The sequence below is a fragment of the Carcharhinus amblyrhynchos genome, chromosome 2 (assembly GCF_965287045.1).
Source record: "Carcharhinus amblyrhynchos chromosome 2, sCarAmb.v2.hapA, whole genome shotgun sequence".
In the NCBI taxonomy this organism is placed as follows: domain Eukaryota; kingdom Metazoa; phylum Chordata; class Chondrichthyes; order Carcharhiniformes; family Carcharhinidae; genus Carcharhinus; species Carcharhinus amblyrhynchos.
In genome coordinates, this window is record NC_137325.1 from 31,287,264 (window position 1) to 31,314,762 (window position 27,499).

At 43.4% G+C, this 27,499-nt stretch overlaps 1 protein-coding gene across 1 annotated transcript in view; it reads right to left on the bottom strand.

The window, feature by feature from the left end:
• LOC145353339 (E3 ubiquitin-protein ligase RNF144B-like) overlaps positions 1-27,499 on the bottom strand; it is a 61,553-nt gene that overhangs the window by 15,181 nt on the left and 18,873 nt on the right. Inside the window, exons 2-3 of the mRNA XM_080203999.1 lie at positions 18,036-18,240; positions 15,628-15,732 (exon numbers count right to left, since the gene is read on the bottom strand). Of these exons, the coding sequence (XP_080060125.1) occupies positions 15,628-15,732; positions 18,036-18,203 (273 nt within the window). The 5' untranslated portion in view covers positions 18,204-18,240. The remainder of the gene's footprint in view (positions 1-15,627; positions 15,733-18,035; positions 18,241-27,499) is intronic.

The window sequence follows — 27,499 nt, forward strand, 5'->3', positions numbered from 1 at the left end:
TCCAGGTTCATTTTCAGCTTCGGGTGACTGCGTCTGGGAGTTTGCATTTTCTCCCCATGTCTACGTGAGTTTCCTCCGGGTGCTCAGATTTCCTCCCACAGCCCAATGATGTGTGGGCTAGGTGGATTGGCCACGCTAAATTGCCCCTCAGTGTCAGGGAGATTAACAGAGTGAATGCGTGGAGTTACAGGGATAGGGCCTGGGTGGGATTGTTGTCAGTGCAGGCTCGATGGGAGGAATGGCCTTTTTCTGCCCTGTAGAGATTCTATGAACAGGGTATTTCGAATCTAGATTAATACCCATATCTTCACCCTAGCTGAGGCCAGTCAACTCAGTGTAACCCAGGGATCACAGCTGGGACCTTTGTGATTTGGTTACTCACTGAATTACCTAGCTGGGATACCAGTACAGTGAGTTTATCGTATTTTATTTGCACTTGCACTGAAAAGGCCAGAAACTTCAGTGTCACTATAAACAACTCTCTGGGCCACAGTGAGCTTATATTTGAGCATTCAGCAGCGTACCTTAGCTATGCAGAGTACATAAATGTTTTTACTTTACACCCAGTAAATTAGTCAATTATACTAATCTCATAGATGGCAATGTTACATGCTGCAGTTTTGTAATGTCCCTGTCACTCAACAGCTAGAACTGTGGCTGCTGGAACTCTTGACAGTTTGGCAGAAACCTCAGATGATTCGTGCATGTCTGTTGATGGGAAAATCTGACTTTTGGCCAGTATCTATATTCTTTCCGGTAATCCCACCTCCTCCCAAACTAAAAAGGAAAAATTGCACAACGCAGGTTCTGAATCATCCTCGAGGAAGTCACGTTACAATTTACTACAGTCCAGTCAAATAAATGAGCGAATTAAATTTAATAATCAGAGAGCAGTTTTTCTTTAACCTGCACACATTGTGTTCACTTCTAATTGAGTACTCCCAGATATAAACCTGTGACCTTCACCACCCTGAAAGACAAGGGAGTCAATGCAGGGAACGACCCAAGTCTGCCTCTATGTTACACATCATCCAATTTGGAGATATGTTGGCTGGAATTATCACCCCGCCACTGCTGCCAGCAAGAACAGAAAACTTGGCACTCAGACAAACCTCCATTTCTAGAAGCTGGACTGGAGAATTCCAGCCACTGGCAAGGGCAAAAAAAAATCACAGCCATTATCATTAAACAAAAATCAAGGAACTCCCTACCTAGTGGAAGTATCTTCATCACTCTCACTGCAGCAACTCAAGAATGTGGCGCAATGCCATCTTCAAGGATAACTAGGGATGGGTAATAAATGCCAGTGCCAACCACAATATTCAAAGAATATTCTTAAGTAAGCTAACAAATAGCCCAAACAGTCCAAAGACGTGTGGGTTAGGTGGATTGGTCATGCTAAATTGCTCTTTAGCGTTGGGGGGACCACTTAGGGTAAATGCATGGGATTATAGGGATAGGGCCTGGGTGTGATTCTGGTTGGTGCAACAGCCTCCTTCTGTATTGTAGGATTCTATGATTCTATGAAATAGCCTTACTCTTGTGTATTCCTTCAAATAAAATGCTTAATTTGTTTGCAAGGATCAAGTGCATGAACCACAGAACCCCTACAATGTAGAAAGAGGCCAACTGACCCATCAAGTCTGCACTGACTCTCCAAAAGGACATCTTACCCAGATCCATCCTCACACCGTCCCTTCCTCCCACCATCCCTGTTACCCCATGTATTTACCATAGCTAACCCCCCCTAACCTACACATCTTGGGACACTAAGGGGTAATTGAGTCTGGCCTATCCACCCAACCTGCACATCTTTAACATAGAACATAGAACATTACAGCGCAGAACAGGCCCTTCGGCCCACGATGTTGCGCCGACCAGTTAAAAAAAAACAACAATGACCCACTAACCTAAACCAAACCCTTTTCGTCCATAAACCTGTCCACAGACCTCTTAAACGCCCCCAAACTAGGCGCATTTACAACTGCAGCAGGCAGGGCATTCCAATCCCTCACCACCCTCTGGGTAAAGAACCTACCCCTGACATCTGTCCTATAACTACCCCCCCTTAGTTTAAAGCCATGCCCCCTCGTGCTAGATTTTTCCATCAGAGGAAAAAGGCTATCACTATCCACCCTATCTAAACCTCTAATCATCTTATATGTTTCAATAAGATCCCCTCTTAGCCGCCTTCTTTCCAGCGAAAACAACCCCAAATCCCTCAGCCTCTCCTCATAGGATCTCCCCTCCATACCAGGCAACATCCTGGTAAACCTCCTCTGCACCCTCTCCAAAGCCATCCTTCCTGTAATGTGGGGACCAGAACTGCACACAATACTCCAAGTGCGGCCGCACCAGAGTTGTGTACAGTTGCAACATAACGCTACGACTCCTAAATTCAATCCCCCTACCAATAAACGCCAAGACACTGTATGCCTTCTTAACAACCTTATCTACTTGATTCCCAACTTTCAGGGATCTATGTACACATACACCTAGATCCCTCTGCTCATCCACACTATTCAAAGTCTTCCCGTTAGCCCTATACTCAACACATCTGTTATTCCTACCAAAGTGAATTACCTCACATTTCTCTGCATTAAACTCCAAGCACATGGAGCACATGGAGGAAACACACGCAGACATGGGGAGAACATGCAGATTCTGCACAGTCACCCAAGCTGGGAATCGAACAAGGGTCCCTAGTGCTGTGAGGCAGCAGTGTTAACCACTGTGCCGCCCATGAAAGATATGCCTGATTTATTTCCTTGCTGAGGCCAAGAGTTATTATACCCTGCCCAGAATAGCATTCCAAACAGTAACTAACCAAGGAGATACAGGCAGGGTTATATGGCAATGCTGGGAATTGAAGACACATGGTAGGTTAGCTAGAAACTCTGTTGTCTAGCATTTTTAAACAAGAAAATAAAGCTAATAAGAGGACGGATTCACATCCTTAATCAAAACAAAAACTGCTTCTCCAAAATGGAAACAGCTGAAGGAAGTGGCCAGAACACAACAGCTGCTGTGCTCAAGTTATACAAGGCCAGACGCCCTGAGTTCAACTTCTACTGCATTTGCTGATATCAGCCTGTGTCGCAGACTTGGAGATAGCATTGGCCTCAGGATCCTTGGGCTGGGAACAGGAAACTAACAGTTCCCCCGGGGAATCACTATTTACTGCTCTCAGCTGTGTGGATAGAAAGTACGGAATACAAGAAGCCTGGCTGCCCTTTTCCCTTTCCAATCTGGAGAGCTGGCACATCCACAAGGTACTGTAGAACTGGATGGTGCTTGCGGAGTGGTAACTCATGGTCACAATCACCAGCTCATAAGGGGAGGGTAATAAAACTTTTAATATTACGCTGATCATGGGATCTCCTGGTGTGTAAATCAGCTGGCCCATTTCCCAAAATTAGCCACTTCATCTCCCTAAAGTACGACATTGACAAAACATCAAGTAGAGCTTTGATGACCGTGAACTGCTTTGGGACACCTTGAGGTTGCGGAAGGCACTCTAGATGGACATTGCACCTGTATCTGTAAAAGCTGTGCTTGTAAAAGCCAATTCTTGTGTCTGCACCAGAAGGCTGTAAGATGGTCCAGAGTTATGTATGTTTAATAACAATATATTAGCACACCAATGGCTCCAAACTGTGGATTTTACTTTTGAGACTGGGCACAATAGGACAGATAGAAAATCCACTTCAAACAAGGAGGCAAATCGTATCAGCATGAGACATCACAGATGAAAGGGTTGGTTATGAATGGATAAGTCATCATCTCACAAGTGATGCCAATTTACCATGGTGACTAGTCATTACTGAATCTACAATTACAAGGATGGTTGTAAACTTAATTATAGCATTACATAGAAAAAAGGAAACCAAACAAACTGCCCAGATTCCTGCATGTAGATCTGAGCACTGATGAACGGTCATCCCAACGTGAAGCAGTGGCTCTATTCTCTCTCCACAGATCCTTTCAGACCTGCTGAGATTCTCCAGCAACTTCTGTTTTTGATTCAGATTCCTGCTTCCGCAGTATTTTGCTTTAATATCCAGATTCCTACTTTTACTCAGTAGCTCCCAGGGCATATCTATTTGTGTACATACACCTGAATGCAATAGCCCTCACCCACCTCCACATTCACTGTCCAAGGTTCATAGGTGGTGAAGAAAGATGTGTGTTCCTAGTTGCAGGACCTACCTCAGCCCTACCACTCCCGGAAGCCCCCTCTCCATCTTTGTCACCATCGCCCTCTACAGCTCTAACGTACTCCTTGCCAGTCTTTCAACCCCACCCTACACAAATGAAAACTTTACTCCGGTATTCACGGTGGAAAAAGATCTTGGTGGTTGTACTGCAGGCTTGTGGTGGGCTGAAAAGCTTGAGTGTGTGGACATTAAGAAAGCGGATGTGTTTGAATAGCATCAAGATAGATAAGTCACCGGGACCGGATGGGATGTACCTCAGGTTACTGTGGGAGATGAGGTAAGAGATTGCAGAGCCTCTGGCGAAGACCTCCATTGATGGAGACGGGAGAGGTTCCGGAGGATTGCGGATGTGGTTCCTATATTCAAGGAAGGGAATAGAGATAGCCCAGGAAATTATCGACCAGTGAGTCTAACCTCAGCGGTTGGTAAGTTGACGGGCCTGGGTTCAAATCCCATAACGGCAGATGTTGGAATTTGAATTCAATAAAAAATATCTAGAATTAAGACTCAGCTGATGACGATGAAACCATTGGCAACTGTCGGAAAAACCCATCTGGTTCACTAGTGTCTTTAAGGAAGGAAATCTGCAGTCCTTACCTGTCTGGCCTACATGTGACTCCAAACCCACAGCAATGTGGTTGATTCTCAATTGCACTCCCAGGGCAACCAGAGATGGGCAATAAATATTGGCCAGCCAGTAACACGTCACACAAATGAACAAAAAAGACATCCTTACATCCTATTAGAACACGTATGTAAGAAAGGAAAAAAAAATGAGGGAAAAGGAACAGGGATTGGGCCAAGTGAACAGTTCTCTCACAGAGCTAGTACAAGCACTATGGGCCAAATGGTGTCTTCTTTTGTGTAATTCTATAAACTAGCGAATCCCTTTTAAAAAGGATTTGTATTGTATGAAATGCCGAAACTCAGAAAAGAAGTTCAGCTTCCATTCAGATGAGACACCTAACATCCATATAACATAGAACAGGAGATCCTGGTGTCAAATTGTTGAGGAATAACTCACAGGACAACTAATTGCAGCTGTGGAGCACTCAGAATCACAGGACAAGAACCCGTGTTGAACTTTAATGCAAGCTTTTCAAATATTGTAAATTAAAAGGGCAGGTGTTACACCTCCTGTATTTTTGCCTCCTCTCTCGTCATTGTGCAGGTCAAACACCAATTTAAGTGCACTTCTCTTGATTAAATGTATTGTATTCACTGCTCACAATGCATTCTCCTCTACAATGGGGTGACCAAACACAAATTGGGGGTACCTGCTTTGCAGGGCACCTTCATTGAGGATGTCCCTGAGCATCCATCCAGTGATATGCCTTTCTAATTGACCATCTTGCTCGGACACTGATGTCTGTTGTCCTTGGCCTACTGCAGGGTTCCAATGAAGTTTGAGGAATAGCATCTCATTTATCAATTAGACACTTTACTGTTTTCTGGACTCGACACTTGAGTTCAACAATTTTAAACGATAACATACCCCACTAATCCCCCTAACCTACACATCTTAGGACACTAATCGGCAATTTCCCATGGCCAATCCACCTAACGTGCACATCTTTGGACTGTGGGAGGAAACCAGAGAACCTGAAAGAAATTCACACAGATACAGGGAGAATGCACAAACTCCACACCAACAGTCTGTCACCCAAGGCCAGAATTGATCTGTACTCAACCTTCTTGTTTCCCTATTTTTCTTCGCTTCAGTTTTAATCTTGTTTTTCTCTTGCTTAGAAGGGCAGCTGTTCATCATTCTGTCTTAGTTCACACCGTCTCTGGACACATCTTGTTTCTTTACTTGTCATATTATCACTATCATTTGGCGCAGTCCCACCAACTCTTTTGCCATCAAAACTCTCCTATATTCCTCCCTATCACAGCTCTTCCTTTTTACTCGTTTTCCACCCTCCTACATTTATAGGTTGACAGGAGTTTACTTGTGCTTTCTGCATGGTGAGCCCGCTGCTGGCTTCATTTATTTTAAATTCTTTCACAGGATGTAGGCGTCGCTGGCTAGAACAGCATTTTTACTGCTCATCAGGAATTGCCCTCGAGAAGGTACTTTACAGCCCATTTGAGTTCGTAGGTGGCACGGCTGCAGAGTGATTAGCACTGCTGCCTCACAGCACCAGAGATCCGCGTTCCATTCCTGGCTTGGGTCACTGTGTGGAGTTTGCACATTCTCCCCATGCCTGCATGGGTTTCCTCCAGTGCTCTGGTTTCCGCCAGTCCAAAGATGTGCAAGTTAGGTGGATTGGCCATGCTAAATGGCCCCTTAGTATCAGCGGGACTAGCTAAGGAAAATGCACGGGATTATTGGGATTGCGATATTGGGATAGAATATTGTGGTCGGTGCACACTTGATGGACTGAATGGCCTCCTTCTGCACCGTAGGATTCTATGGTGGTGATCAGCTGACTTCTTTAACCACTGCAGTACCTTTGGGCGTAGGTACAATCACAATGCTGACGGGGGGGGGGTGCAGTTACAACATTGTAATCCAGTGACAGTGAAGAAACTGATCATTTCTAAGTCAGGGTGGCGTGTTACTTGGAGAGGAACTTGCAGGTGGCTGTGTCCACATGCACCAGCTACGCGTCCTTCAAGGTGGTAGAGATTAATACCAGCAGTGTTGAAAGGAGGCCTTTAAGTCTACAGTTAGTGTCCACTTAAGAGTCTCAATTGGCAGCGGGACAGAAAGATCATCCACGAGCCTTAACACTACAGACTAATCAAGCAGAGACAGGAAGGGAGCAGGGCATGCATCTGCCACCCACCCAAATATAAGCTCCCCAGTCACCAAACTCACCAGACGGGATGGCACAACTTTCCACCCATGATAAAACAGCAAGAAAGATTGTAATCAACCTGACTCGGATATATACTGCCTGGTGGAGTGGATGGACATTTGGTGAATTGCAAAGCAGAAAAGAATGGCGATAAAGTTTGGTGGGAAGAAAGGCAATTCCTGTTCATTTTAACGGGGATTCCGGAGAGAAGCTGGGGGGGTGTTTGTGAACAAATATTTGAAAGTGGCAGAGCAGGTTAACAAAGTATATGGAATCCTGAGGCTTAGAGTACAAAAGCCAGGAAGTTATACAGAACTTGTATAAAAAAAACACCAGTATGGCCACACTTGGACTATCATGTTCAATTCTTGGCATCACAATTAAGGAAAATGAAGGTTTTAGGGAGGGTTCAGAAAATATTTAACCGGAATAGTTCCAAGGATCAAGATTACCATGAGGTGGAGAGTCTGGAGAAGCCGATATTGTACAGTAGAAATGGCCAAGAGAAGGTACAATAAGTGTGTTCTAAATCATTAAGTTAGTTGCTCATCATTTCCAATGGCTAAAGGCTTGATAACCAGCCAACACAGACTTAAGGTGATTGGCAAAAGAATCAGAGGTGAAAAAAAATTTCACACTAAAGTATTTAGGATTTGGAATATATGCCTGGTAGGATGGTGGATACTATTCAATAGTAACCTTCAAAATCGGAATTAGATGAACACTCAAAAGGAGAAAATCATTGCAGAAAAATAAGGAAATAGGACTAACAGGACTGCTCTTGAAAAGAACAGTGGACACTCAATGGGCCAAATGACCTCCTGTCGTGCTATACCATTCTGTGATCCTAACGTAAAAGTATGCTCATTATATGATGTTCCTGACTAGTTGAAAAGTATGATTACCAATAAATATTGAGAGAATAAAGAAAGTTGTTGGTTTCAGAAAAATAAAACATTTGCAGTAAATGCAGTTTTCTTCGTTAGTTAGTGTTTAACTGCTGCTCAACATAACTTGGCCTTTCATCTTACTCATCCTCCTCAATAGCCTCTGCTTCTAAACAATCCTACATTCAGAAGTTCTACACTTCTTGGGAGTTCATCTACAACAGTGACCATTTCACAATTTTAAAACAGAAAGGGAACTGAGGTCAAATAAGTAGTCATTAGGTTTGTACTGTTTAAAGATTTCATTCCATATTTGCTTAGGTTGGTTTCCCAGTATATGGGTTACAGAAGAGTAGGGTGGGTCTCTTACAGTACAGAACTTGGCAAAAAGCTACAGCTGCACTGAGTCATACAAACCTCCAGTAATGCAAAACAAATACTGTCATTGCTGGAAATCCAAAATAAAAGCCATAAAGTGCTGGAACCACTCAAAATCAAGAGCATCTGTTCCTCTCATGAGATTTTGCCTGAGTTACTGAGTATTTACCGCATTTTCTGTTTCTATCTCCAATAATGTTTGGTCAAGTACTAAGGGAGCGAACATTTCTGCAATGCAAAGTCAGGTTGAGAGTATTAAGAGTTAAAAGACTTTGTGTTTCACTTCTCCTATACTTGAGATAAATATGAATTAAAAATAGGCAGCCAGAAGTATTACATGCGGTTTTCAATGGGCACTTGTCTGCTTTCAATCATTAAAATATTGAGCTTGAGCTTGAGCCCAGAAAATTAAATCACCATCTGACCCCACAGTGTTCTACATCAGGGGTGCACTCAGTCCCATTTTGGCCAGGACCATTTAATCCCCAGAATACCTGTCCAAAATCATCTGGCACTTAGTTAATATTGCCAAATGAAGGTCCTGCACCTTTTTCCAAGGACTTGAGTGCTATTTTCAACATCTCTGTTGTCCCACTCATCAGCTCCACAATAGACACAGGAATTGTGGCCAGGAAAGTATCATTTCCAGTTGAAATCTCGAGGGATCAACTAATTGCAGTTTTACCACTTGTTTGACCGTCATGATTACTTGTGGCCTGTCATCAATTTCTCTTGGCTGTTGGCTCAGACATTAAATCCTCTGAAAAAGTTATCTGACTGAGCCTACTGTGGAATTTTAACCAGAGCTTCTGGTAAACCTCTGGCTTACTCATGAAGCTGATTGTGACTAGAGGAGGAAGAAGAACCGGCAAGTGTCCAAATACCTACAGCTGCAGACAGAAAAGACAGGAAGTCCCGACCCCATGGCTGTGGGCACTGGGCCCTGCCCCCATGGCAGCAGGCAGGTCAAGAACTTCATACTTGTGAGGAGTGGTGTGAGGGCATTCTGCTTTACCAGGGAGCCGTCACAAAACATTTACTACCTGCTACAGTACGAACATTAGATGACAATCACCCTTGCTGCCTTGCAGACAATCACCGTGTATTTTATGCCAAGGATTACTCCACCTCTCAGCAGTTGGTATTTGCCACATTAGGCACTCAGCTCTGCATGCCTGCATCAAGCATGTGACAGATGTGCTCTTTAGCAGAGTCAATTACTTCATCACCATCCATTTGAAGGCCAAAAAGCAGCAAGACAGGGCAGCTTCAGAATTGCAAGATCTTCCCAGGTATACCACAGCAATGACTGCACATGAGTACCTTTGCATGCAGCAAGAATGCAGGTCAACAGGAAGGGCTTCAGTTCACTGAACTAGCAATCAGTATGATATGCATACAGCATGTCAGAATTCCTTTAACTTCATATTATGGATGTAACTATGACACAACACTGTCCTGTAGAATCCAGGACACACTGCCAATATTCAGAAACTAGTTAAAACCAACATGTGCTTGACATTGATGCTCCCTTTCCTTTAGATTACGAAAGAAGTCCACAGAGTAGGGGATTCAGATGAGATTCCTTACCTCAATGTCTGACCCATTAAGATAGTTCATGTCTCTGGCTGGGATTCTCCGGCTGTTTGCGCACCGCTGCCAGCAAGGACAGAGAATTTGGCATTCGGCCAAAATCTCCATTTACTGCAGTGGGACTGGTGAATCCCACTAGTGTGAGTGACCAGAGAATCCCGCCCTCACCTGGGTAGCATGGTGGCACAGTGGTTAGCACTGCTGCTTCACAGTGCCAGGGACCTGGGTTCAATTCCAGCCTCAGGTCACTATCTACGTGGAGTTTGCACGTTCTCCCTGTGTCTGCGTGGGTTTCCTCCGGGTGCTGCAGTTTCCTCCCACAGTCCATATATGTGCAGGTTAGGTTGATTGACCATGCTAGATTGACCCTAGTGTCAGGAGGATTAGCATGGTAAATATGTGGGGTTAAGGGAATAGGGCCTGGGTGTTAGATGCAGGCCCAATGAGCCGAATGGTCTACTTTGCACTGCAAGGATTATATCTATCTCTTGGCACGTGTGATATGAAAGGCTTGATCTTTCATATCGCATATGTCAAAGTTGGGCGAAGATCTTCCAAGCTGTTTAACTTTAGATCATTTTCATTTCGGACAATTTGAAACAAAGAAAAGGTCCCACTCACAGCATAATGGGTGGCTTATTAAAGTCCATTTCATACAAAAATATTGCAATTTACCGGTTGGTATAAGAAACAAGCTGAAGAAGATATTCTGACTCCTCTTAAATTATATCGATTTTTGCTTTCTAAATACTTAGACAATTAGAATCTTATTATGTTTTCCTGCTTTTATACATCTTACTAAGAAATAAATCTGACATTAGTTTTAGCCTGAATGTCATGTCAATACCACACTGTCAGAACCTTAGCTTTCAGAATAGAAAGAAGTGGGAATGCTATCTGGTCTGTGATATCCAAGGAGTAATTGTTAGTCTGGTCTTTCTCTGTCCCAGTCATATCATATCTAGTTTGAGTTCATGGAATTAAACCTAAATGATAACAGAATAGATATTATATTTCCCACTTGTGAAGCCATGCCAACGGTATGATTCAGGAGGTGTAAATTGTCATACAAGCAGGATTTCAGTTTTATATTGGAGTACACTTCACAGAAGTTGATTAAAGCTACGTTGGTCTCATGAGTGGGATGTGAAATTTGAGCCCAAATCTTTTATCTCATGTATTCGTGTTTCAGATGCAATATCCATCAATGCACTACTTGTTGTGTCTTGCCTCATGATTTTGATAACTCCAAGAGTATCATAAGCTACTTGTCTTCAATTGTATTTGCAGCTTAAGTACATACACATACGAAACCCCAAGGAATTTGGAGCAAACCACGAGCACTCACATGACGAAGCTGGCATGGTGGCAGTGGTTAGCACTGCTGCCTCACAACATCAGGTTCAATTCTGGCCTCAGGTGACTGTGCAAACACACATTCTCTCCATGTCTGTGCAGGTTTCCTCCAGGTGCTCCAGTTTCCTCCCACAGTCCAAAAACGTGCAGGCTAGGTGTATTGCCCCTTAGTACCAGAAGGTAAATGTGTGGGGTTATGGGGATAGGGCCTGGCTAGGATTGTTGTCAGTGCAGCGCACCCCCCACCCCCACCACCCTCAGTGAGCTCTCCCTCTTCCCCGTAGCCTCGCCATCAAGACTTCCCATCATCAGAACCCGTCCCTCCCTGTCCCCGCCATGACAGCCCCACACCGACCTCTCGCCTGGATCCAGGACAGAGAGTTTGAGGACTGCTTCTGGTCATCCCAGCAGTGACCAACAATGCCGGTAGCCGTACTGGGACTACAGACCTGTCAGCTAATCTAATTGGTGACTAAGGGATTTTCACAGTAACTTCATTACGGTGTTAATATAAGCCTACTTATGACATTAATGAAATAATAATAAAATAAAATAATAAAGGTTAACCATTTGCTTTCCCAATTGCTTGCTGTAGCCACACAACTTTCTTCACGCTTGTACAAGGCTCCCCTAATTCCTCTGAATACCAACACTTTCCACTCAACTTTTTTGCTTTCCTATTTCCCTATCGAAGTGTGTGACTTCATACTTCCCCACACTATATTCCATTTGCTACATTCTGCCCACTCACTTAAATCCTTTTATAATCTCTGCACCCTTCCCTTACCTCCCCACCTAGCTTCATATCGCCAGAAAACCTCCAAGCTCACTCGGGGCTAGGATTCTCCGGTGCCGCTGCGGTGAATGGAGTTTTTGGCTGAGTGCCAAATTGTCCATTTTCAGTGACAACGGGGCAGGAACAAATGCGATCAAAGAATCCCGCCCAACATGTTTGTTTAAGATTGGCCTCGAGTCAACAATAGATCCATTGTAACCAGCCTCTGTTCAGTATTGTGGGCCAAAAACTGCTACATCAGGGCAAATTACCAGGCCACATTCTTCACAGTGTCACAGTACAGGCAGCAGGAGGGGGTTTCCAGACTGACACTATCAAAGGATATCATGGGGAATTTTGAGGTCAAAGCTAATTTTAAAAAGGGAGACACCTGGCCAGTTTTCCTGATGTTTAGGGGCTTTTCTACAAATGAAAAGCTAAAAAAAAATCCAATCTTCACAATAATAAAATAGAATTTCCTCAAGTAATGAGGTTGTTTTGTAATGAACTAAACTTCAGATGTTGATTGATTTGAATAAGAGGAATAGAATCTGGCTGCAGTGGAATTTACCATGCAAGTACAAAAATAAGTTAGTTCTCAAAACCGTAAGCTAACTTGTGAGGCTGAAGATAACCAGTGGAAATTCAATGTAAAATGATGAGAAGCGGAATTGGTTTTAATCTGAATCAGAGAGTGGACAGGAGACCAGGCACCAGATAGGGAAGAGCAGAAAGAGGGGCTGGGTCTAAAGATACATGGGGCTAATTCTCCAACAGTTGCCAAAGAGCAACACCCACGTAATAATTTAAATCAACTCAATATCAGATGCTTTGTGTCAGTGATTCTTTGACAAGTCTGAAGACAAGTACCAATCGACTCAAGAACAGCTTCAAAATGCCTTCAGATTTGAGCAGACCTGCCTGATGTTAAGTTGGTCTTTCTCTACACCCGCTCCTTGCCTTCCCTATTAACAGTATGCTTTGTCTGTAGAGCACATAAGAAACAATTCTTTACACTGTATACTAATACGTGACAATAATAAATCAAATTCAAATCAAGCGGTTCTAGCACATACCTCCCATTTGTGAACTCTTGCTCAGATGATCAGGATGAGATGTTGGTCAAAGTTTGGAGTTGTATCATGTTGTTGGGGCAGAGTAGGAGGAACCTTTACACTATATTGCAGTTAGAATCATAGAATCCTTACAGTGCAGAAGGAGGCCATTCAGCTCATCGAGTCTGCACCGACCACAATCCCACCCAGGCCCTATTCCCGTAACCCCACCTATTTCCCCTGCTAATTCCCTGACACTATGGTCAATTTAGCATAGCCAATTAACCTAACCCACATATCTTTGGACTGTGGAGGAAACCCAGGTGAGGAGAATGTGCAAACTCCACACAGACAGTGACCCAAGGCCGAAATTGAACCCAGATCCCTGGCACTGTGAGGCAGCAGTACTAACCACTCTGCCACCCCTACCTGAACTGGGAATAATTGACACGGTGTGGAAAAATCCATGATCTAGCATGAATTTGCTTCAGAGAGTTCTGATTGACTCTTACATTTTCAGATGCTCATCAATCAACAGTGTACTTTTTGACATGAATATTCTTTATTCTGTCAAATACAAAAACCAAAACATGTATTTTTCTTATACAGGAGATTAAAACTCAGAGGTAACCTATGGATATTGTTAAATGCGCAGTCCAGCATTACAAGAATGCCTCCTGCATTTCAACACAAAGCAAGTTTCCAGTGTTACCCAATTGCAGGCATAAGACTGAATAGCACAAGCTAAATTTATTTTGATACAGGCATTGCATTATGTCAGAATGCTCATCATGTAATAAGACTGGCCACCAAAACAGGCAAAAAAATGAGAACAAACAGGGTGAGCAGCTAGTTAAAATCCAGACAAACAATCCACAGCAGCAAAGGTATTTCAGCAGGCAAACATGAAATAAATATTAAGCTGTCAAATGTAAGTCATATGGCACTTTCCTAAGCCCAACCAAATACACTGCAGGCACTTTATAACATGGAACACATTCCACTCTTGTCTCAATCCGTGAACAAAGGTTCATTCGTAACCATACATAGTTTACAGGCACTCCTTTCCAGTGTCCAATAACAAATGTTACACTCTGAGGAGCACAGAAAACAAACCTATGATTTTGTCTATATTTTTTTAAATTTAAATCTCTTATCAGTCTCTGGGTGGGCAAACAAGGAGACGATCTCCAGCAAAAATCAGCCACAAGTGTTCCAGGGATTCTGTCACCAAATTCCCTTCTCATGCGTAAAAATATCACTTAGCCCCACTCACTTTCACATCATGTTGGTAAGTGGAAAGTTGGCAATGGTAGGCAAGAATTCATCTCAACCAAAAGAATCAGTGCCACCTGACGACCCCTCACTACGCGAGCAGGTCTTTCAACAGTTAAATAGTCAAATCCACTTCCTAAGGAAATCATTTAGAATTTCAGTCTTGGTCTTGATCTTTCTAACCCAATTGCCTTTTGGATAAAGAAGTGCTCTGTGCTGCAAAGCAAAATCATGGCAGCAAGCAGGGAAACTACGTCCAGGGACAGAGTTCTCCAGTCCTGAATCAAGACGGGACAGGATAACAAATAAAAGACGGAGATCTGCATGCCAACTTACAAATTTCTTGAGGACCTGGGTGATGTGAAGAGCAGACAACAGTTGGAAAAAAAGTCCCCTGCCTCATTAACAGAGCAGCTCAAAGTGGTCAGGGAGCTCATATGGAGCTCACCTTCAGACCTTCCGAGGTGTACATACAGGTGGGCAGCAGCAGTCAAGTGGAAACAGGAATGGCAGCAATGAAACAGTTCCACTGGAGTGTAAGTTTGGACAAACCAAGTAGTAATAAAGTCTTAACATATAATCTTTCCCTACCCTATCTTCGGTCCTCGCATTCCATTTGTCCTGGCCACTTTGAACATGAAGATCCTTTCTTTAAAAAGTAACACAACATAGAGAAGTCAGCCGCTGCAATAGGTGCTAATTCAAACCAGAGCGTGGCCCACTTCCTTGCTGTCCTTGTTGTCAGTCTCACCCCCACTGCCATCAATTGAGTGGCAGATCCATCTCCAGGGTCAATAATGCATCGACCCCAACAAGAACCGTGCCTCACACCACAGTGGCATCATGGGTGGGCTCACGGCTTGGGATCAACCCTGCCCCCAATGGGGAAATCCAACCCAGGTGGGTAAAATTTCAAATGGATGCCTTGTTCTATTTTCCCTCTGGAATCACGCCTGCAAGTTTATCCTTGCTGGCAATGACAGAGCAGTTATTGTTGAAGAGTTAAGAAATGGGAAGGGTGCAGCAGTACCTGTTTGGAGAGTGCTGAATGACCCAGTTAGAAGGTGCAAAAATAATTGACAGATTGAAAACAAACAAATTGTGTCAGGCTGATTGGCTGGACTGTGTTAGAAGGACATTAACATTGTGGATTTCAAACATGAAAGTTCATAAAGCTATCAATATTACAACATTAAAAAATAATCAGCACAATCCGCAAGCATCAAACATCAGGTTGTTAGGAAGAGCGAACCCTCTTAAACATCGCAACTTGCCAAACATTCTTACCTCTGCGTCCTGCAAGACTCCATTTTTAGGGCATCCAAGCTCTGGACATGTGATAGGAGATCCACAACCTTCCCTGATCATCAGTTCGACATAACGCGTTAAGCACTGATGAATCATAACAGAAATAAAAAAGAAAAAGTACGTCAGTTATTCAGCGTGACATAGTATCAGTGTGTTTATTTCAGTGAACCCTGGATTTTACTCCCCTTATTATTTGGCATGACATTCTACGCGAATACACATCAGCTGACAGCAATACTGAAAAATACTGTACACAGGGATAGCACAATGGTTAGCACTGCTGCCTCACAGCACCAGGGTCCTGGGTTCAATTCTGGCCTTGGGTGACTGTGTGGAGTTTGCACATTCTCCCCGTGTCTGCGTGGGTTTCCTCCATGTGCTCTAGTTTTTGCCCACAGTCCAAAGATCTGCAGGTTAGGTTGATTGGCCATGCTAAATTGCCCCTCAGTGTCCCAAGATATATAGGTTAGGGGGATTAATGGGGTAAATATGAGGGGTTACAGGAGAAGAGCTGCTGCAGACACAATGGGCTGAATGTCCTCCTACAACATGGTACATATTCTATGATTATCTATGTTTGTGCAGCACCTTTGTTGACAGCCACACAATAAATTGTACGAGAACGATTCCATTCTTTCCCCAGACACCAGACAGAATAAAACAACCACCATATGAGTTCTGAAGAGTAACCCAAACATTCTATCTCTCCACGGATGCTGAGTAAATTATTGTGTGTTTCTAGCATTTTCTGCCTATCTTAAAGAGGATTCCCAGTGCCCAAAGGGAAACCACATCAAACTTAAAAGTTGAAAATCATTTTTTCAGACTGCTGCTTTTTATTTCCCGTCTACTGAGTCACTGGCGGCTTCCGATAAATTTCAGACAAATTCAGCCTCAAGTCATTGAATGCCTACAGTGCAGAAAGAGGCCATTTGGCCCATTGAGCCTACACTGACAACAATCCCACACAGGCCCTATTCCCTTAACCCCACATATTTACCCTTCTAATCCCCTGACACTGAAGGGGCAATTTTATCACGGCCAATCCACCTAACCCACACATCTTTGGACTGTGGGAGGAAACCGGAGGACCCAGAAGAAACCAATGCAGATGCAGGGAGGACATGCAAACTCCACATAGACTGTGACCCAAGTCGGGAATTGAACCCGGACCCTGGCATTGTGAGACAGCAGTGCTAACCACTACGCCATCTGTGTCAGCCCCGAAGTCTAACAAAAGATAAATGATTTTGGGTGATCTGAAATTCTGACTAAGACACTGTTCCAGTGTTTGCATAGAGATATAAACTATTCTAGAACTTCAGTGGCTAGCACTGCTGCCTCACAGTGTCAGGGATCTGGCTTGGGTCACTGTTTATGTGGAGTTTGCACATTCTCCTTGCGGGTTTCACTCCAGGTACTCCGGTTTTCTCCCACAAACCAAATATGTGCAAGTTAGCTGGGTTGGCCATGCTAATTGCCCCTTTAGGTGTTCCAAGACATGTAGGTTAGGGCTATTCCATAGAATCACTACAGTGCAGAAGGTGGCCATTCACCCCATCAAGTCTGCACCCTCCTGCACCCTATCCCTGTAACCCCGTGCTGAATGATCTCTTTCTGTACTGTAGGGATTCTAAACAGACAAAAATAGTTGACACAGCAATGTAGCACCCATCATCGAAAATTAAACCCTGTGCCATTTTACTTCTTCACCAATGAAGCACCCTTGATGAAGTAAACCCTAGCAAGGCATTTCTCAGGAGCACAGCAAAAGAAAAATAAACACGGAGCCATGTCAGGATAGGTGAACAAACACTTGGTCAAAGAGACAGGTTTTATTCAGAATCTTAAAGGAGAGGTGGCAAAGTTTGGGGAGGGAATTCCAGAACTTAGCAACTAAATGGTTGAAAGCATTGTCACCAAAAGTACATTAAAAGGAAGTAGGAGTTGGAGTTGTAAAAGTTGGAGGGATCCTTAGACAATTGGAAGTTTACAGAGATAGGGAGGTACAAAGACTACGGAGTGATCGGAATAAAAATAAGTATTTTTTTTAATGTTCTTTTAGTGGATCAGAAGCAACGAACATAGGCATGATGGGTGAACAGGTCCTGGTTTGCATTAGAATAGGAGCAGAGTTTTGGGTGTGCTTAATGGACTTTGACAGAGGGAGGTCAGGCGTTAGCCAACAGAGCACTAAAATAGTTGAACCTGGAAGAGGGGGAAATAAAAAAAAAGAGGATTTCAGCAGGTTGATATTATGGAGGAATTACTTGAAAGAAAACTATATCTTTCCAACCCAATCAAAACAATAGTGATCTCATTAATATCATTCAGTAAGCTTCATTTTCAATAAACTCCTGTTATTATGCATTGCTGGGCACACTCACCACAGTGCAGAAAATGCAGTTGCATTGCTCCAGAGTGGTCATTCCATCGAGAGGATATTCACAAAGACAGAGCTTGCACATCATCAGTGGGTCCAAAGCCAAGTCCCCACCCACTGACAAGCCTGTTGCAACGATTGGGTGGTGGTGGGTTTTACTGGAAGGCTCCATCCTTCTGCTGAATTACACCAATGGATCCCTCTTGTACCTATCAGTAATCACAAGAGTTGATGAAGATGCTTCCAAAATATGACAAAGTCTTCAATCACATTTGGCTGGAATTCTCCAACCTCGCCCATGGCTGGGATTTTCTGGTCCCATTGAGCACCAAAGTCTCCATTCTTGCTGGTAGCAGTAGCAAGACGTGTGAAACCAGAGAATTTGGGCCATATTTTCCTCTCATACACCATCATAAAGCCAAGTTATAGGCTGGAACATGGAACACCTGTTTTGGCAGAACTCCAAAAGGTTGAGCAGTTACTTAGGTTTGCGTGCAAGACCCACTCATTTCGGTTCCTTCCGCCTTTACACCAAGTCATTTCTACTTTATTGAATCCTTGGCTTCCGCTTTTTAATCAAACATCATGTTGCTAACCGACAACTTACTTTGCAACTCAAAGAGGTGTTACATTGTCACGCCTTAAAATCACAAGTTAACTTAAGGATTTTTAATTCTCTCAATTTGGGAACAAATTTTCTCCGTAACTATGCTAATGGTTCCCTTCTTAATGGCTAACAATTATATCAAGATTCTTCCTTTATGGATTGAATTTACACTATGGAAACAAAAGAGGTAGAACACAAACACGATGGTACAGTGGTTAGCACTGCTGCCTCACAATGTCAGGGACCTGAGTTCAACCACTGTCTGTGCAGAATCTACATATTCTCCCAGTATCTGAGTGGGATTCCTCCGGGTGCTCCAGTTTCCTCCCACAATCCGAAAGATATGCTGGTTAGGTGCACTGCATGTGCTAAATTCTCCCTCAGTGTACCCAAACAGGCACCAAAATATGGCGATTAGGGGATTTTCACAGTAACTTCATTGCAGTGTTAATGTGACAATAAATAAACTTTACTGTCTCTATTTTAGGTTATCATCTTTGTTGAAATAAGAGGCAAAAAAACCTAAATCTAACTTGTTTATTAGCAATATCAAATTATACATTGCAATGTCCTTGGAGTAAATCTTTTCTGTGCAAAATTGAAAGGCGTCACCTTGGTTAAGTTGGTAGTTTATCTTTAAGTCAGATGGTTATTGGGTCAAACTGCACTCAAAACTTATAAATCAAGGTTCAAACTTCAGCTCCGTATTCTCATAGCACTACTCCGAAGCAACTTCAAACTATCAGTCTGTTCAGACTAAAAGGGCCAATCACGTTCATTCAATAAGAACAGGGAGTTGTCCCAATATCCTGTGTCTGTCATTCTTCATGCAATCTCACAAACTTGTTATCTGTCAATACAAGGCCTTATATACACATTTCCTCGGTGTTTGCCCAGTGACCACATTTCAAAAAGTAATTGGTGTTATGTGTTTTCACACATTTCTCAAATGTGAGATCATATGCTGTGTAGATGCAAGGTTTTCTATTAGATAGCACATTGCTTACCCGTGAGAAAAATTCAAATAAACTCATAAGATCTTCTCTTCCTTTTGAAGTCTCACCAAAGTACACACCACTGGATGGATAAGCAAACAAGTCTCCAGGCAACATCACAAGGAAACTTGCTAGTGAACCCAGAGATCCCTTCTTCACTCTCCTTTGAGTAGGGGAAGTAGTTCCTCATCCTCATACTAGCCCCAATTAAGGTCAAAAATTCACTCCATAGAAAACCACAGGTCTGAACTCATGTAAACTATATCCCTGAGATATAGCATTTTGGCATAGTAGCCTAGTATTGCTAGACATTCAAGCACAATGATAGTCCAGGCAATTGGCATAGCTAAGTTTATGTTCAAAGTTTGTTTAATACTGTCAAGTAGGCTTACATGAACACGCAATGAAGTTAGTGTGAAAATTCCCTCGGCACCACAATCAGGCACCTGTTCGGGTACACTGAGGGAGAATTTAGCATGGCCAACGTACCTAACCAGCACATCTTTCAGACTGTGGGAGGAATGATAGAATCCCTGCAGTGTAGAAGGCAGCCATTTGATCTATCGAGCCTGCACCAAAAACAATCCCACCCAGGCCCTATCCCCATAGCCCCACATATTTACTCTGCTAATCCCTCAGACACTCAGGGACAATTTAGCATGGCCAATCAACATAACCCGCACATCTTCAGAGCATGGGAGGAAACCCACACAGTCATGGGGAGAATGTGTAAACTCCACACAGACAGTGATCCGAGTCCAGAATTGAACCCGGGCCTCTGGCACCGTGAGACAGCAGTGCTAACGTGAATGGGACTGAGAGTTAGGATGCAGGCAAGTTTTGATGGGGTATAAAACAGGAGGCCTGTCATGAGGGTGTTGGAATAGCCGAGTTGAAACATAACAAAAGGCACAGATGCACAGTTCCCCTTTCAAATTATTTCTTACCAAGCTGTTTTGCACAGGCAATGACCCAAGCCAGGAAATGGACCCGGGTCCCTGTCGCTGTGAGACAGCAGTGCTAACCACTATGCCACCCTATCCAAGTACAGATTGTAACTATGGTGATTAAACCTCTATTCAAATGAAGCCAACTAAAATGTGTCCTGTGACATTTAAGAATTTTGATTGGCAGCCAAGAAACATGAGCTAACCAGGGAGCTGCTTTCGTAACATTCTTCCTTCAGTCAACACCACTAAAGCAAATCATGAAATCATTTATTGCATTCCTGTTTATGGAATCTTGCCAAGCATAAATTGACCACCGTACAGAATTATTGAAGACACATTCCTTAGTGGTTCAATGGGTAAATGTACCACGAGATGTGCTAAATGAGCTACACACACCTCACTAAGTTCCATAAACTTTTATCAGAATTGGCTGATCTCAGCTAGTCAGCAACAAACAAGAACTAGTATTTACACAGCACTAACAGTGGAATGAAATATTCCATGGCACTTCACAGAAATGTTATCAAAAGACGACTACTAAGTCTTTATGACAGGTAATTGAAAGCTGGGTAAAAGACCTGTGGTTTAAGGAGCACCTTAAAGAAGGGCAGAGAGTTAGAGAAATGGAGTGTGCAGGGAGAGAATTCTAGAGATTAGGGCCTAGGTATTTGAAAGTGCCGTGGCCAATGTAATCAGGTCTGTGCAAAAGTTCAGGGTTGGACGAGAGATCTTGAAATGTTTGTTGAGCACAGGATGACTATAGCGATAAGGAAAGACAAAACTGAAGGGAGTTAAAATCAATACGAGGCTGGAATCACCAATATATATAAGTGAGCACAAGAGTGAGGGATGGGTGAATGGAACTTGATGAGAGTCAGGACACAGGCAAGTGTTAATGGGGTATAAAATAGGAGGCCTGCCATGAGGGTGTGGGAATCATTAGAATCTCAATGCAGGGGGCCATTCGGCCCATCAAGTCTGCACCAAACACAATCCCACCCAGATCCCGTAACTCCATGCATTCACCCTAGCTAGTTCCCCAGACACTGAGGGGCAATTTAGCATGGCCAATCAATCTAAACTGCACATCTTTGGACTGTGGGAGGAAATCAAGAGCACCCAGAGGAAACCCATGCAGACACAGGAGAACATGCAAACTCCACACAAACAGTGATCCAAGCCGGGAACTGTACCTGGATCCCTGGTGCTGTGAGGTGGCAGTGCTAACCACTGTGTCACTGTACCGTAACAAAAGATATGGATAACGGTTTCCCTTTCAAACTATTTCTTACCAAGCTATTGTCATAGGCTGGATATTCCTGATTTCATCACTTCGTGTTCAGCACAGTGCATCAGCCCACCATCCCAACCCCAGCCTCATTTGCAACATATTCACAGTGGGCTCCCAGAAAGATTTCCTTCAACAAGTTGAAACCCAATACTGTCCACTAAGAGATTACAGGTGACATTTGCAGAGGGGGCACTCCTATGGCACAAGAAGAACCATACAACACAGAAGGAGGCCATTCAGCCCATCGAGTCTGCACTGATTCTCTGAAACAGCATCTTACTCAAAGGCAATTTAGCATGGCCAATCCACTCAACTGTAACATCAATGCACTGTGGGAGGAAACCAGAGCACCTGGAGGAAATCTACACAGACATGGAGGAGAAAGTCTGTCCGTGTTGAGTTTGCACAGTCACCCAAGGACAGAGTCAAACCTAGGTCCTGGGCACTGAGGCAGAATCCTGCAGCTTAGAATAGGGATAACAGGGCTGAAAGAAACCATTCACAAAGCTTCAGCTGCAGCTGAAATCTTTAGCGATAGGTTAGGGAAGCAAATTAGCAGGAAAAGGGGACCACACGTAGAGTCAATTCCACCAATACTCAGGGCCGGGCACCAAACTTCATTGGTGGCCCCCATGAGGAGTGCAAATGGAGGCACCAGGAACCTAGGCCCAGCCCTGTTATTATTTACAAAGTGAATAGAGAGAAAGCAAAGATGGAGGTCAGGTCAATGAGATACTAGATGATTTCAATGCCAGTCTTGTCACTTTTCTGCTGCTCCCTGTACAAATCCAATGTCTTTTTATTATGTTCCTTTCTCTGTTATGTTTAACTACATGATCTCATCTCTAAAGACAACTCCTTTGTCTACCTTCTATCTATTTCTATAAGTATGTGGTGGATTGGCCATGATAAATTGCCCCTTAGTGTCCAAAGATTTGTAAGTTAGCTGTTCTTTTGGAGAGTCAGTGAAGGCTCAATAGGCCCAGTGCACTGTAGGGATTCTGTTTCTTCATAACATCACTGGTTTCCGTGTTGTTATTCTCGTGTCTTTCAGTTTACAATGTTCCCACCTAGCCCCTGGAGTTAGCAACAAAAAAAGCAATAGAAAAAAAGAAAGGAATTTGAAGCACATTAATACAACTGACATCAGCAGCTAAGGTTACACAATAATAACTGGTAAAAGATTAGAAAAGTAAACAGTCTGGAGTGAAAATTCCAGGACATCCTGACATTGACATGATTTTCAAGAGGAGGGTCTCTGGCATAGATTCGGTTTAGCAAATATTTACCTGTGCAGGTGTGTCTTCAAGTGAGATTACCATTCATACTGGATTCCAACAGGTTTTTAAAGGGAGAGGCCAGTAATTTAATCTAACACTACTGTTATGGTACTGGATGAAGCATGGTACAGAGGTCTAGAATTGTGAAATTGGTCAACAGATAAAGTAATTTATGGGGTGACACCAGAGGAAAATGAAATTGGACACATCTAGATCATTATAAAATACCAAATGATTTTATTAATGTTTAAGGGAAAGGAAAATTCCTGCTCTGATTTGATGTTAGGATTTTTGTCTCATGTAGGTCGGAGGCTTCTTGAAGTCTTCAATGCTTCAAAGGATGGGTAATAAAGACTGGCCAATATCACAAGTGTGACCAATATCGCAAGAAAAACTACATGCCTTTGGCATTTAAGTACCTTTGGTAGTTGTTATTAGTGCCCTTCAGCAGCACAACACAAGCTGAAAGTTTACTGAGCCCATTAGCCCAAGGAGACTCCAAAGATGTGCAGGTTATGTAGCTTAGCCATGCTAAATTGCCCCTTAGTTTCAGCTGGACTAACAGGATGAGTAAGTGGAGTTGTAGGGATGGGGTCTGGATGGGATTGTTGTTGGTGCAGGCTCAATGGGTTGAATGGCCTCCTTCTACACTGTAGGGACTCTCTGGAGACAATCATTTTTCTCCAATTGGAACTGGACAAAAATGCAAAAGATCAGGGACAGCAAATTAGATGCCTTTGAGAAGTTCAATTGGAATTCCTTACCATCACCTTAAAATGGTGCATCAAACCTACACGGTGATTTACTCAAGAGCCATCAACTGGTTACCCTCCTCCCCATCCTTTAATATTCTTTCTTTCCAAGCCAATATTTGATACTCTTTCAAAAAGGAAATGCTTGGATACTTCAGGAATGCTCTACATAAGAACAAGGAGCAGGTGTAGGTAATTCAGCTACTTGAACCTGCTTCTCCTGCCATTCAATACAAGAATGGCTGATCTCATCTCCTGTCCATTCTCCATAACCCTTCAACCCTTTACTAATTAAAAATCTGTCTGTCTATCTATTCCTTAAATTTACTTAATGTCCCAATATCAACCGCACTCTGAGGCGGTGAATTCCAATGATTCACGACCCTTTGAATTGGCTACATCTTATCCTAAAACTGTGGCCTCTTGTTCTAGATTGCCCCACAAGAGAGTTGGTGCAGCCCATCAAGTCTGCACTAACTATCTGACAGAGGATCTTACCCAGGCCCTCCTATTCCCCATAACCCCACACATTTACCATGGCCAGTCTATCTAACCTACACATCCTGGGAGTGTGGGAGGAAACTGGTGCGCCCAGAAGAAACCCACACAGACACAAGGAGAACATGCAAACTCCACACATTCACCCAAAAGCCTTGTCAGCAGGAAGGCCAAAGCTTAAAGCTGCATGTACATTCTGGAGCAATTTTGAGGACTTGAATTCATTGGAAACCAAACATCAAGAATAAAAGCCCCATAGTTTTGTTACATATTCAAGAACGAATTTTAGCTCTAGCCCCTAGAATAGAGGAGTGAGAAGGTAAAATGGATCAATTCCATCTCCAGCTCCATCCCAATCAATAGGCTGCCAGTGAGGGGGCACACTCAAGGATGCCAACTGTGGCTAGATGCATCCCTAGAGATTTTAATCACATGGCCCTCTGTCCCCAACTGCTCTGCGCAGCCAGATAACCTGCTCCCACATTGCCAATACTTTCGTAACTAAGAAAAACAAATAAGAAAATACAACTATTTTTAGTATGCCAATGATTTTCTCCCAGGTTGCTCACAGCACAGTCCCGAGGTTAATCTTTAACCATTGGAGATTCCTCTGGTATAAATGCTAACTATGCCTGATGTTAGCAAATCAACAGCCAGTGGGAACGAGGAGACTTCCCAGGTAAATGATTGACCTTTCCATATTTGAGTCCAGAAGGAGAAATGCAAACCTTGGTCTTTCTCTCTCCCCTCCCATAGATTCCATTAAAACGCCTCCCAAATGTTATATTTCAAATCGCATGGACAACCAATGGCTGCATGATTTGCACCAAGATAAAGGCAAAATATTGCAAATGCTGGAACCTGAAACAAAAAAAACCCCAGAAAATGCTGGAAAATCTCAGCAGGTCTGACAGCATTTGTGGAGAGAGAAGAGAGCTAATGCTGGATGCTCTGATGAAGTGTCATCCAGACTCAAAACGTAGTCTCTATTCTCTCTCCACAGCTGCTGTCAGACCTGCTGAGATTTTCCAGTATTTTCTGTTTTTGTTACTGCATGATCTTCCAATGACAATGCTCAATCTGTGTCCTCTTCCCACCCTGGAACCAGATAAGGCCCAAATGGTCAAAATTGCTGTGGCATCCTGCGAGAAACTGACCCATCTGCTCCACTAATGCCCTCAAGGAAGAAAATCTAAAATCCTTATCTGTTCTACATATAATTCCAAACCCATAGCAATACGATTGACTCCAAAGTGGCCGGGGGTTGGGGGGGGTGAGAGAGTGGTGGATGAGACCCCACCTGTGAGAACAGACGGATCTGGAGAAAAGCCCTCTCCCCCCTCCCTCCCAATCACCTCACCAGGGCCTCCCCATCTGCCCCCAACGAATCTGCCCACCCACCTCGCCTCCTGGGCTCCATCATCATTCCCTGTTGAAGGCCACAACACTATTGCCACCAGCCCCCCTGGCACTGCCAGTACTGGAGAGCTTCCGATTTACCAGCTGCACTCAGAGGCTGGACAGCAGCAAGATCTCTAGACTGAGGAAAACTTCCCATTGGAGCTGGCAAGCCTGAAAGCAGCGGCTCAGTGTCTGATTTAATCCCATTAGGCCCCTAGGAAACCTCACAGTGGGGTTGCCATTGGTTCCTCATGGACTGTGACCATTAGATTCTATCCCTAGTTTCAAATAACTGTTGTGTATCTACAGTATTGCAACATGAACTCAGAGAATTTCAAAGACACTAGACCATAGCTCTGCTGAGGCTAAATACCCAAGAAACATTTGTTCTATGATTCTATGTTTCTATAAACAAGTCAGAAAGCTGTTGTGTTTCCCAGTTGTGATGAAACCCAGTGTGGTAATCCAGTCAGGGATTGAATTTCTGGAATTGGCCTGTTAAATCAAAGTTCAGTAATAATTGCCATAAAAGTGAGAAAAGCAATATTATGGCACAATATGAGGCGTTCTCATTACACAATGATTAGCATCAGAGCACATTGGGAAATTGCACAGCGCAAAAAAAACCTCTTGTTTTTATTTCAATTGTTTTTTTGTTATTCGAGTTGGGCAGCTGTGCTTTGGACCAAGCAGCCATCATAAATAATTTGGAGGAAGCTATTTCAGACCTTGTGAGAACAATTATCTGCTATTGTAGAAGCTGTGCTTCATGATGGAAAAACTGCTTGACCTTCAGGATTCCCCCTTGGTAAAAATGACATAATGCTCTTGTGCCTTTTCTCACTCTTTCCCCTCCAGAAAAAAAAAGGGTTTTGTCAGAACAATTTTGAAGAGATTTGGCACTTCCCTGAATTCATGAACATTAGAACTTATGTTAAACAAAGGGCAGTTCCCAGAGTTGTGAAAGAAACTAGAGAGGGGATGAGAGGACATCTGTATGGTCAAAAAAATGGACCCAATCTATCTCTGTCAATCATTGCAGGCCTTGGGTAATTATTGAAGTTTAACAACCAGCATTGTTGGAACTTTAATTTATCTTTGTATGTCACAGATGATGATCAAAGTATCCAATATAAGAACATAAGAAACAGGAGTAGGAGTAGGCCATCTAGCCCTTCGAGCCTGCCCCACCATTCAAGAGGGTCATGGCTGATCTGAAGTGGATCAGTTCCACTTTCCCGCTCTCTCCCCATAACCCTTAATTCCCTTGTCTGTCAAAAACCTATCTACCCGTGACTTAAATATATTTAGCGACGTAGCCTCCACCACTTCAACAGGCAGAGAATTCCAGATATTCACCACCCTTTGAGTGAAGAAGTTCCTCCTCAACTCCGATCTAAATGGCACCCCCCCCCCCTTATCTTGAGGCTGTGCCCTCTAGTCCTGCTGTCCTTTCTGAGCGGGAAGCATCTCTCTACCTCTACCCTATCCATCCCTTTCATTATCTTATACGTCTCTATAAAATCCCCCCTCATCCTTCTAAACTCCAATGAGTACAGACCCAGTCTATTTAGTCTCTCTTCATAGTCCAACCCCCTCATCTCCGGTATCAGCCTAGTGAACCTCCTCTGCACTCCCTCCAAGGCCAAAATATCCCTGCGCAAGTGCAGCGACCAAAACTGCACACAGTACTC